The 9,630-nt window shown below is 36.1% G+C and overlaps 3 protein-coding genes and 1 long non-coding RNA gene across 4 annotated transcripts in view; 2 read left to right on the forward strand and 2 right to left on the reverse strand.

The window, feature by feature from the left end:
* The window catches only part of LOC107743835 (uncharacterized protein C6orf62 homolog), a 4,191-nt gene extending 3,660 nt beyond the window's left edge, over positions 1-531 (forward strand). The window contains exon 5 of the mRNA XM_016557267.1: positions 92-531. Coding sequence (XP_016412753.1) covers positions 92-217 — 126 coding nt within the window. The 3' untranslated portion in view covers positions 218-531. The remainder of the gene's footprint in view (positions 1-91) is intronic.
* Positions 371-1,212, reverse strand: LOC107743837 (uncharacterized). Its single transcript, XR_001640427.1, has 2 exons — positions 1,125-1,212; positions 371-1,083 (listed from the first exon to the last, which is right to left on the reverse strand). It is a non-coding gene; the product is annotated as an uncharacterized LOC107743837 (long non-coding RNA).
* Positions 1,213-1,485: 273 nt separating this feature from the next.
* Positions 1,486-9,630, reverse strand: part of LOC107743834 (transmembrane protein 64-like) — a 19,477-nt gene continuing 11,332 nt past the window's right edge. Inside the window, exon 3 of the mRNA XM_016557266.1 lies at positions 1,486-1,575. Within this exon, the coding sequence (XP_016412752.1) occupies positions 1,558-1,575 (18 nt within the window). The 3' untranslated portion in view covers positions 1,486-1,557. The remainder of the gene's footprint in view (positions 1,576-9,630) is intronic.
* LOC107743833 (tyrosyl-DNA phosphodiesterase 2-like) lies at positions 2,762-6,058 on the forward strand. Its single transcript, XM_016557264.1, has 7 exons — positions 2,762-3,132; positions 3,263-3,429; positions 3,545-3,733; positions 3,846-3,937; positions 4,011-4,129; positions 4,773-4,943; positions 5,284-6,058. The coding sequence occupies exons 1-7, from the start codon at positions 2,977-2,979 to the stop codon at positions 5,557-5,559; spliced, it is 1,170 nt and encodes a 389-aa protein (XP_016412750.1). The 5' UTR covers positions 2,762-2,976; the 3' UTR covers positions 5,560-6,058.

Consider the following 9,630-nt stretch of genomic DNA (forward strand, 5'->3'; position numbering starts at 1 on the left):
CTATAGACCTTGCAATACCCTAATATTTACTGCATAATGTAGCATCTTAAGAATAGCCTAATATTTTTTTGGTCTCCTCTTTCTTCCACAGACTCCAAAAACCAAGCTCACAGTTTTCAAGTTGTGCAGCCTCTGTCTCTACCTGCCACAGGATCAGCTCACCTGTTGGGGGGTTGGAGACATCGAGGACCACCTCAGTCCATACATGCCTGACTAGGAGAAACGCACGGAAGACACCCCTCGAGGCCTCGAAGCAAGTTGTCCTTATCTACACATCCCTCAGTCGAATAGATATGAACTTGTGCTTGGAACTCTCTTTTTTGTTAACCACTCATTTTCATCGTGAGATTTAATTTAGCTCCTTTTTTTAGTTTTAAATCCCTCCCTCAACCAGTCTTGGTTTGGCTCACCCCATCTCTCCTCTCTTTGATCAGTTTTTATTTAAACCTGCATGAACATTGATTTTGAGTGGTTGTTCTCTTGGAGCTGCACCGTCAACAATACCAGTCACCGAAGGAACTCTTTACGTTAAGGGAACAAAACAAAACTAAAAAAATGAAACCAATGACAGGTCTCTCACATGTGGTCCTCGTGTGTTGGACTGACTTTAACATCACTGTTATGAGGGATAGTTAACATGTCTGTTATATTGAGTAGGGATTTCATGAGTAATGACAAATCGGTGACCGAGGACAAAGGAGCCTGGGTAGTCTTCCTCAAAAGGCTTCTATTACAAGGTGAACAATACTTGTTAACTCATTTGGTGTAGGCATTGCTTCTCATTCAGTTACTGCCTTAGTTTTTGCTGGACATTTTAATTTGACTGTCATTCCTTGCCTATAATATGACAAATCTTGTTTGCTTTATCATTTCTGGAGGAGTAGTGTGTGATGTATATCTAAGTTTGACATAAACTGTCTGTTGGAGGAATTCTGATGCTGTTTTTTGCTTGGGATGGTAATTGTCACCAATTGAGCAACTCATGCACTATATATACATATGAGCTACTGATACCAGATGTGATCATTGGTGGTGGGTTTGTGATGAGAGCTAATGTACCTAATGAGAAATTTCGTAGAGAAACTTGAAATGGATCATTATGGATTTGTTTTTCTTTTATAGACCACCCTGTTCTAAGAGTACTAAATATTGCAGTGCTTGGGACTTGGTATCCGTAAGCCATCTTTGTCCATTCTTGTGGCATAAAATCATTACTTTTCTCCCCCTTTTGAAATTCTGAGTTCACGTTGAAGGGGAAGGTGGGTCTTTGTCTTTTTGTTGTACCCATTGTTTGAATAATTCTGTTGAAATAAACACTGCTGAACATATCCTAACAGTGCAAAGCTTTTTATGCAGGAGTTTATTATATAACAAAGAACTACATGTTTCGTGTCAATTACAGGGCATGTACATAATCCGCTACTACCGAGGTGTTTAGTGTGTCTTCCCTGAGCAATGAGTTTTCTGTTCGCCTTGTTGGTGAGATCTACTGTTGCAAATGCCAAAGTCCGTCCTTGTTTTAAAACCTGTGCAGTGATCAGGACGTCTTCTCCAATTTTAGCTGCATTCATGTATCTGTTAAATGGAAAGCAAACAAACTTAAGTGTCAAGAGTCCATTTTAGATGATGAATGCACTTATTTCTCTATTTTTACACTTTTATTATAAGTTTTGTCTTGTCAAGTCTTAGAAACATAAAAAAAAAAAAAAAGCTATTGAACATTTCTGCACATTTCATTATTAACCGGGGGAAAAAATACAGTTGAACACTGTGACAACATGCATATATTTCAGTTTAATTCTAATAATGTTATTAGTTAATAGTAAATAATTCTTAGTTGCTGCTTAGATTTCTATATATATATATATGTGTGTGTGTGTTAATATTTAATATTTATTTTTACAATTTCATTTAATAAAATTTGTATTTTAATATTTTCAAAACTCTTATTTATTCATCGTTCTAATTACCGGAAACAATTCGTTTTATTTAACCATAGCAACACTGATGAGATACTGCCCCGCTCTTCCCCATACATGACACAGTAGCACATATTGTAGTTCTGTACACAGTTCACTCTTGCAGAATGTTTGAAAGATGGCCCAAATGTTATACAAAATAAGAGTATTATTATTTTCCGAAGGAAAGCCCTTTTGGGGTCCCTCAGCTAAAAGGCCTCTTGCCACAAGCGATGAGAACTGCAGATAACTAATGACAAAAAATGCACTACATTCTTATAAATAGGTAAACTAAATCTAACGATTCGATCTGAATTCTTCTAGAAGCTAAACTGACCATTCGGCTATTAGGACTTTTATTATGAAATAATGGATCATTCATGATTCATTTGAGTCGTATCTTTTCAATCAATCCGTTGAACCGTTTTTCAAAACAGATGTAAATGATTCGTTCAAGAATCGGTCTGAATCAAATTGAATTTTCAGGGCAACAACATATCTTAATTTTAGAATTTATAATTAAATTGAGAATTTTAAGAATGTTATTGCTAATTATATCTCATTCCTGCAAACAAACAATCTGAACTGGCACACACGTGCCTAGACATTATTTGATCAATATATTATTCGTGCATAGAAGGTTTTAGAGCACTGGCTGGCCAGGGGCCACACAATTACGTCATGCTATAAAAGAATTGCTGAATCGTTTGTTTTGAAACGAACTGTTCGAAAGAACCGACTCTTTCAGTACTACAGTTTAATGCTTCCGGAAAGCCTCTATTTGAACAATAATAATCCCTTCGGTTCGGGACTCTCTGGGTGCAGCGTTTAATGTGATGTGAAAATTAGGGTAATACTACTTTGAGGTCGTGATTTATAGTATGGTGAAAATAAATGAGGTCTAGCGACCACAATCATACATTAATATTGATATTGTCTCCGTATTTTGGGGGGTTCCACCCGGAATGTTTTTGTAGCTGTACGCGTCCATGTCCCGCCGTTATATTCAACTGTGAACATGTTCAACACTGTTATGTCAGGTAATCACAACGATCAACAAATGTCTGCTCTAGAGGAAACGAGGACGAGCCTTTGCGACCAATTTGCCTCTATCTCTGGATCGGACAGTGCTGTGGCGCAGTGTTATCTAGCAGAAAATGAATGGGATATGGAGGTATGGCACTATTACTGCACCACGTTTCTATATAAAAACAATATCTATTGAGTAAAGCGTGTTTAGTTCTTCTCATCTACAGCCATTGCTGTTCTTATAAAAATCTTTTTTATTTCTGTGTTCCTGCCAGAGAGCATTGAACTCGTTCTTCGAGGCTCATATGGATTCAGTCTTTGATGTTGAAGATGCAAAGGAAACTAAAGATGTGTCTGGGAATAAGAGAAAGGGGGTGAATTCTTCTGACACTGCTGAGGCTTCAGGAACAAAGAAGAAATTTAAGACAGACCAGATGGACTGGTAATGTTTTCTCCTCTAAATATTAGGAAGTGAAAACTGCATTTGCTACATATTAGATACTCTATATCTATACTAATAATATTTGAAATCTTTTTTCAAATTGTTTGTTGTGCAGCATTGACCTGACAGCGGAGGAACCCACCTGCTCCAGCAGTGTGAACCCTCAAGAAAGTCAGGCTAAAAGTGTTGTAACCGAATCTAATGCGGAGGACAGCAAGCTCTCCATCATCAGCTGGAATGTGGATGGTTTGGACACATTAAGTCTTGCAGAGCGTGCCAGGGGCTTGTGTTCATATCTAGCTCTGTGAGTTGTTTAAAGACCCCTGATATTCTCTATTTCATGTTTTATTTGACACTAAGTTTGTGTTGTTTTACTCGTAACTCTTTGCTTTCTTTTATCCGTTGTTATTTTGTAGATATACACCAGATGTGGTTTTTCTTCAAGAACTCATTCCATCGTATATTCAGTATCTTAAGAAACATGCTGTCAGCTATCTGTTTGTTGAAGGTAAGAAACCTCAGTGCTCAGTGAAGTTATTTATGAGTTATTTACTGATTCATGAAGTTCCCTGTCCTTAAAGGAAACGATGATGGATACTTCACTGGGATTATGCTGAAGAAATCAAGAGTAAAACTTTTGGAAAGTGAGATCATCTGTTATCCTACAACACAAATGTTGAGAAATCTATTAGTTGCTCAGGTGAGTTTATGGTTTTATAAGCATTATCCAAAGATTGTATTGGGGTATAATGAATGGCACAGGTGTATTTCTTAATGGAAGCAGAAATACACTACAGTTCAAAAGTTTGGGGTTGGTGAGATTAAAAAAAATACAGTAAAAACAGTAATATTGTGAAATGCTATTACAATTTAAAATAACTGTTTTTTATTTTAATATATGTTAAAATTTAATTTATTCCTCTGATGTCAAAACTGAATTTTCAGCATCATTACTCCAGTCTTCAGTGTCACATGATCCTTCAGAAATCCTTCTTATATACTGATTTGCTGCTCAAGTGCTGTTTAATAATTTTGTGGAAACTGATTTTTTTTCAGGGATATTTGATGAATAGAAAATTCAAAAGAGCAGCATTTATTTGAAATAGAAATCATTTGTAACGTTATAAATGTCTTTACTGTCACTTTTCATCAATTGAATGCATCCTTGCTGAATAAAATGATTCATTTCTTTTTAAAAACTCTTATTGACCCAAAACATTTGAACGGTAGTGTATGTATACTTTAATATTTCCTTTTCTAGGTTGTGTCTCTGCCATAATTCATTTGCTCCTCATAATTCATACACATTAATTTCTTTTTTGACTCTGTTGTATCTCGTTAAGGTGACTTTCTCAGGTCAGAAGCTATACTTGATGACATCACATTTAGAAAGCTGTAAGAACCAATCAGAGGAGAGAATGAAACAACTGCGAGTTGCATTTCAGACGATGAAGGAAGCACCAGAAGATGCTACTGTAATTTTTGCTGGGGACACCAATCTCAGAGACACCGAGGTAAAAAAAAAAAAAGGCTTTAAAATTCACCACAAAGACTAGATGAGTGACCTAACTGGTGGTACGCAAAGAATTTGAGTGGAAACGTATAAAAGAAAACACAATTTTCAATTCATGTCTGTGAAATTGTGTATTGTGTACACATTCAAATGAACCCATTTTTCAGTTTGGTGTTGATGAAGGGTAGTTGAGTTTGACTGATGGGCCTGTGAATAGGAGAAAAGGTTGGGAAACACTGGACTAACAATCACAGTAGTTCCAAATATGATGGAGGAATGAAAGCGCAGTGAAAGTCACTAGTGCGATGCAGCATTTCTGAAGATTGTTTCTGTCCGTGTAGGTGGTAAAGGTGGGAGGTTTGCCTCCAGGTGTGTGTGATGTGTGGGAACAGCTGGGCAAACAGGAACACTGCCGATACACCTGGGACACCAAAGCAAACAGCAACAAGACTGTGCCTTACATCAGCAGATGTCGCTTCGACCGCATCTTCATTAGGTCTGCTAAAACCGGCTCAAGAGTCACTCCTGACCACATGGTGTTGGTCGGAATGGAGAAACTGGACTGTGGCCGTTACACCAGTGATCACTGGGGAATTTACTGCACTTTCAAAACATGATTATTAAATCCCTAGAAGACCATATATACGTGTGTCGTTTAGAAGATAGTTTTAAAAAGTGTTTAAAATGAAGAATGTGAAGAGTGCCTACAAATTCAGACTACAAATCAGTGTAAGAAACAAAGACATACAGATAATAATAGAATGCAAAGCTGGATATAAAATACTTTGAAAAGGGTTTGAATAGAATGGTTTACTTTTTTAAACCTCAGTAATTGTTACTCCACTGGTTTTTTTTTTGTCATACAAAATCTTCTGTTATCACAAACCATGATTTCAGCCAGTCTCTGCTCTCTCATAAAAAAATTTTATAATGTGAAAGTGTTGACTGAATTTAAGTGATTTTTCCTAAATAAATGTGACCTTGATTTTTTGTGGTAATTGTGGTATGGGTTGTGTGTCCTATATTATACCACAAGTGGTCAGTATTTCTCAAACATTACATAAGCTTTTAAATGTCATTGGTACAGAAGCACAGTGAACTATTACTTCTTGAAATTACAGTGTGTGTATGTGTGTGCATACTGTTTAAAAATCTGAAATTACTTGGTGTAAAATGATATCAAAATGGTACCGTAAAATACTGAACAAACAACTTTAACAAGTTTTTTTTACAAATAATTTCTTTGTAGAATTTACAGATTATTGTGGTTTAAACAGAAAACAGAACAATCTGTACAAAAGCAATAAAATACAGTTAAAATTGATTATTTATTTACAGTTTGTCTCTATATTTAATTTTTTTATGTATTATATATGATCTTCGTTTTATATTATAATCACAATTTATATTGATATTTCCAAAATTTTGACTGGCTCTTAATTGCGCCAGCATTTCCATCACACTGAACATTTTTGCCCCAAATGAAGTTTTTCAAAAGTTAGTTTACTTATCACAGTGTCAAGAGGTTGAGATGAAATATGACACATGATGTGCAACAAAAAATATCACTTGTGAACATAATATTGTTACTGTGCATCATTACCAATCAAGCTGTAATTTTGTGCATAAAGTGTGAAAATACGATTGAATTGTGCATTTTGAATACATAAAATTATAGCTATGAAATTAGCCTGAGCTTGAGTCTGCCATTTTATTCAAAAAATGTAATTTCTTAAACTATCATTTCCATCACAGAATGCTATTAAACACAATACATGATCTGGGATGGGGTGCCTTGAAACAACACTGTGGTGGGCAGTTTCACAAAAGTGGACTTTGGACATTGTTAGTAGATAAATTAAATAAACCAGTGTGAGTGTGTATATCTTCTGACCCTTAAACTACCAGGCACGGTTGCCAGGGTTTCACAACAAAACCCGCCCAAAACTAGCCCACTTGTGTTCCAGAGGTAAAATGCACGTTTTTGGCAGGGATCCTCTGGTAAAATTCGCATTCCAGAGGCTAAATGTCACGTTATTGGGGTCGCTTCAACAGTGTTACAGTAGCCCAATTCTGCGGGAAAACCGCAGACTTGGCAACAATGCTACCAGGACCTGAGCTCACTGGATCCATCTCTGAAATAATGTTCAGATAAATGTGCTACTTATTCCTGTTGCAGTTTGAGAGAAATGAGTAGTGAGGTCTCCTCTTAACTCTCCTAAATGAGCTGAAAGCATATGAGTGTCAAGGCAGCAGCTGTCTTCAGCAGGGTAGACATGTGACTCCAGACAACCTTGAAAGACACCCCACTGCCAAGGTTAATAAACCTTTTGGTCAGATGAGTAAATATTACATCTAAACCAGGTCAGATTGCCACAGATCTGCCCTCAGGGTCTGTATGACTGGCTTACAGAAGTCTGCTCAGAGCACAAACACACTCTCCTTGTCCCTCTCTCCAGAATAACATCCACTGCCACTTAAAGGGCCAGTCCTGTGATAGGTCTGTTTGAATATCCTTCTACTTATAGGCTGTTAGAGGTTGTTTGAGGCTCTCATTGTCCTCAACAAGACATGGTAGTAAATCGCAGTGCTCTTCCCCTCGATAGGCATCACTGTGGCACATTGAATTGTTTTGACACATGGCCAGGAGCACATGCTATTTCAGTGAAGGGGGAATAGTGGGACTTTTAGATCAGTACTCCAAATTTTAAAGACAGAAATGTCAATATACCAGACTGAATATGCAGTCACTGGTAGCGTAAAGACAAGAACGTGATGTTTGTTTGGTCAGCACTATTCCAGGAGGGGTTTCTCTTATCACACAGGGGTTAAGGTCATGGAACAACTCCAGTAGGGATCTTCCAACACAATCTCAAAGCAATTCATAAATATTTTATGCTTTGGTGAACTGGTGGCTAATTCATGTGAATGTATTTTCTTGTTTTATGTTTAGGACCTTCATGGCTACTGTTTTTTTTTTTCAAAAAATTGTAAGTTTTCTACTATTCAAATCAAACAAAGTCATGAAATTGCCACCTGGGGCCCGCTCTTCGTACGTCGCTTATTACATCCGAGATGAAATGTCACATTCAAGATGGTATCATCGCGCTAATCAGGATCTGGCTAATTCGGTTCTTCGAACGCAGCTGTTGTTGATGATTAGTATGGCTGGATTGAGTTATCTGAGATAACTGTGGTAAAATATTTACGCTTTCCCATGAGATCGGAGTTGTTTATGTTTAGGGGTGAACCTTCATGTTTACTGTTTTTTGTTCATTTGTTTTTTTAAACATACGTTTTTATACCATTCAGATCATAAGATTACATACGAAATTGCCACCTCGTAAAGTTTTCTTGTGAGATCAGGTTGGTTATATTTAGGGGTTGGGTTAGGGGGTGGACCTTCTTGCTTTTTTTAACATTTATTTAATTTAATACATTTTTTTTAAATCGTACATCTTCGTACAATTCACACAAATTCATACAATATTGCCACGTTGTAAAATAGTTACATTTTTTTCGGTGCGACTGGGTTGGTTATGTTTCGGGGTGCTTCTTTTTCCTAAAAATCTTACGGTTTCATTCGATTTACATTGTACAAAATTAATTCGAAATTGTCACCTCGTAAAATAGTTGTTTTCTCATGAGATCAGTTTGGTTATGTTTAGAGTTAGGGAAGGACCAACATGCGTTTTGTTGAAAATTCGTACCTTTCCGTACAATTTACATCGTACAAATTCAAACGAAATTGTCACTTCATAAAATAGTTTACAAATAGTTTTCTCATGATATCGGGTTGGATTTGTTTAGGGGTAGACCATTATGGTTATTTTTCCCCCCTATTATGTTCCATTATGCCTTTTAAATTGTATGTTTTCTTTTGATTCACATAGTAAAAAAAATTAATTAATTAATTAATAAATAATAAAAATGAATACAAAATTGTAGCAGTTATATTTTTATGTGAATCAAATATATTTAGGGTTGGAGTAAGGTGTGGACCTTCATAGTTACTTTTCTCCTACAATCCACATTGTAGAGTTTCATATGAAATTGCTACCTTGTTTAAAAAAAAAACAAAAAAAACCCCCACATTTTTTCACATTTTCCTGTGAGACTGGGTTGGATCTTCCCCTTCATTTCATAGTTCAGATTGCACACTTTAGGTTAGATAATGGTGTAGTTTGCACCATGTCACTGCAACTCCAAGATAACAGATACTGATAGAGGAGGGAACCATGTGAGGAATGAAATCTTAATTACACAATCAGACAATATAGCACTGTCAATCTGTAACTAAACTGGATTATCAGCAAACAAACGGTCTCCTGTTATAAGAGCCCGTTCTAAGATGTGTCTCCTACACTGAATTAAATACAGAAACACTGGGTTATTCATGTAGACTAGTGAGCATAGCACAAGATGATAGTGTAATTTTTCAACAGTTTTATTTCAACACTGAACAAGCATGACACAGCAATAAATATTCATTTACATTGCAAAATTCTCTGTATTACAAAATACAGTGTATGTAAAATGCACTTGTCAAAGGGGTCAAAGAGGTTTTAGTATAGTACCTGATGTGCCCTAATCTGAAATTACATTTGTACGTTTTTTTTTTTTTTTTTTTTTTTTTTTAAATTTTCAAATTATGAATATTCAATAGCTATAATGCAGTTGCACTGGAG

This window comes from Sinocyclocheilus rhinocerous, unplaced genomic scaffold (genome assembly GCF_001515625.1).
Source record: "Sinocyclocheilus rhinocerous isolate Xijiao unplaced genomic scaffold, SAMN03320098_v1.1 scaffold46, whole genome shotgun sequence".
In the NCBI taxonomy this organism is placed as follows: domain Eukaryota; kingdom Metazoa; phylum Chordata; class Actinopteri; order Cypriniformes; family Cyprinidae; genus Sinocyclocheilus; species Sinocyclocheilus rhinocerous.

Excerpts from the sequence above, each read along its gene's own strand:
- LOC107743833 (XM_016557264.1), top strand. The coding sequence starts at position 2,977 with ATGTTCAACACTGTTATGTCAGGTAATCACAACGATCAACAAATGTCT. Across the intron at positions 3,430-3,544 it reads AAGACAGACCAGATGGACTG|CATTGACCTGACAGCGGAGG; the intron begins GTAATGTTTTCT and ends TTTGTTGTGCAG. Across the intron at positions 3,938-4,010 it reads CAGCTATCTGTTTGTTGAAG|GAAACGATGATGGATACTTC; the intron begins GTAAGAAACCTC and ends CTGTCCTTAAAG.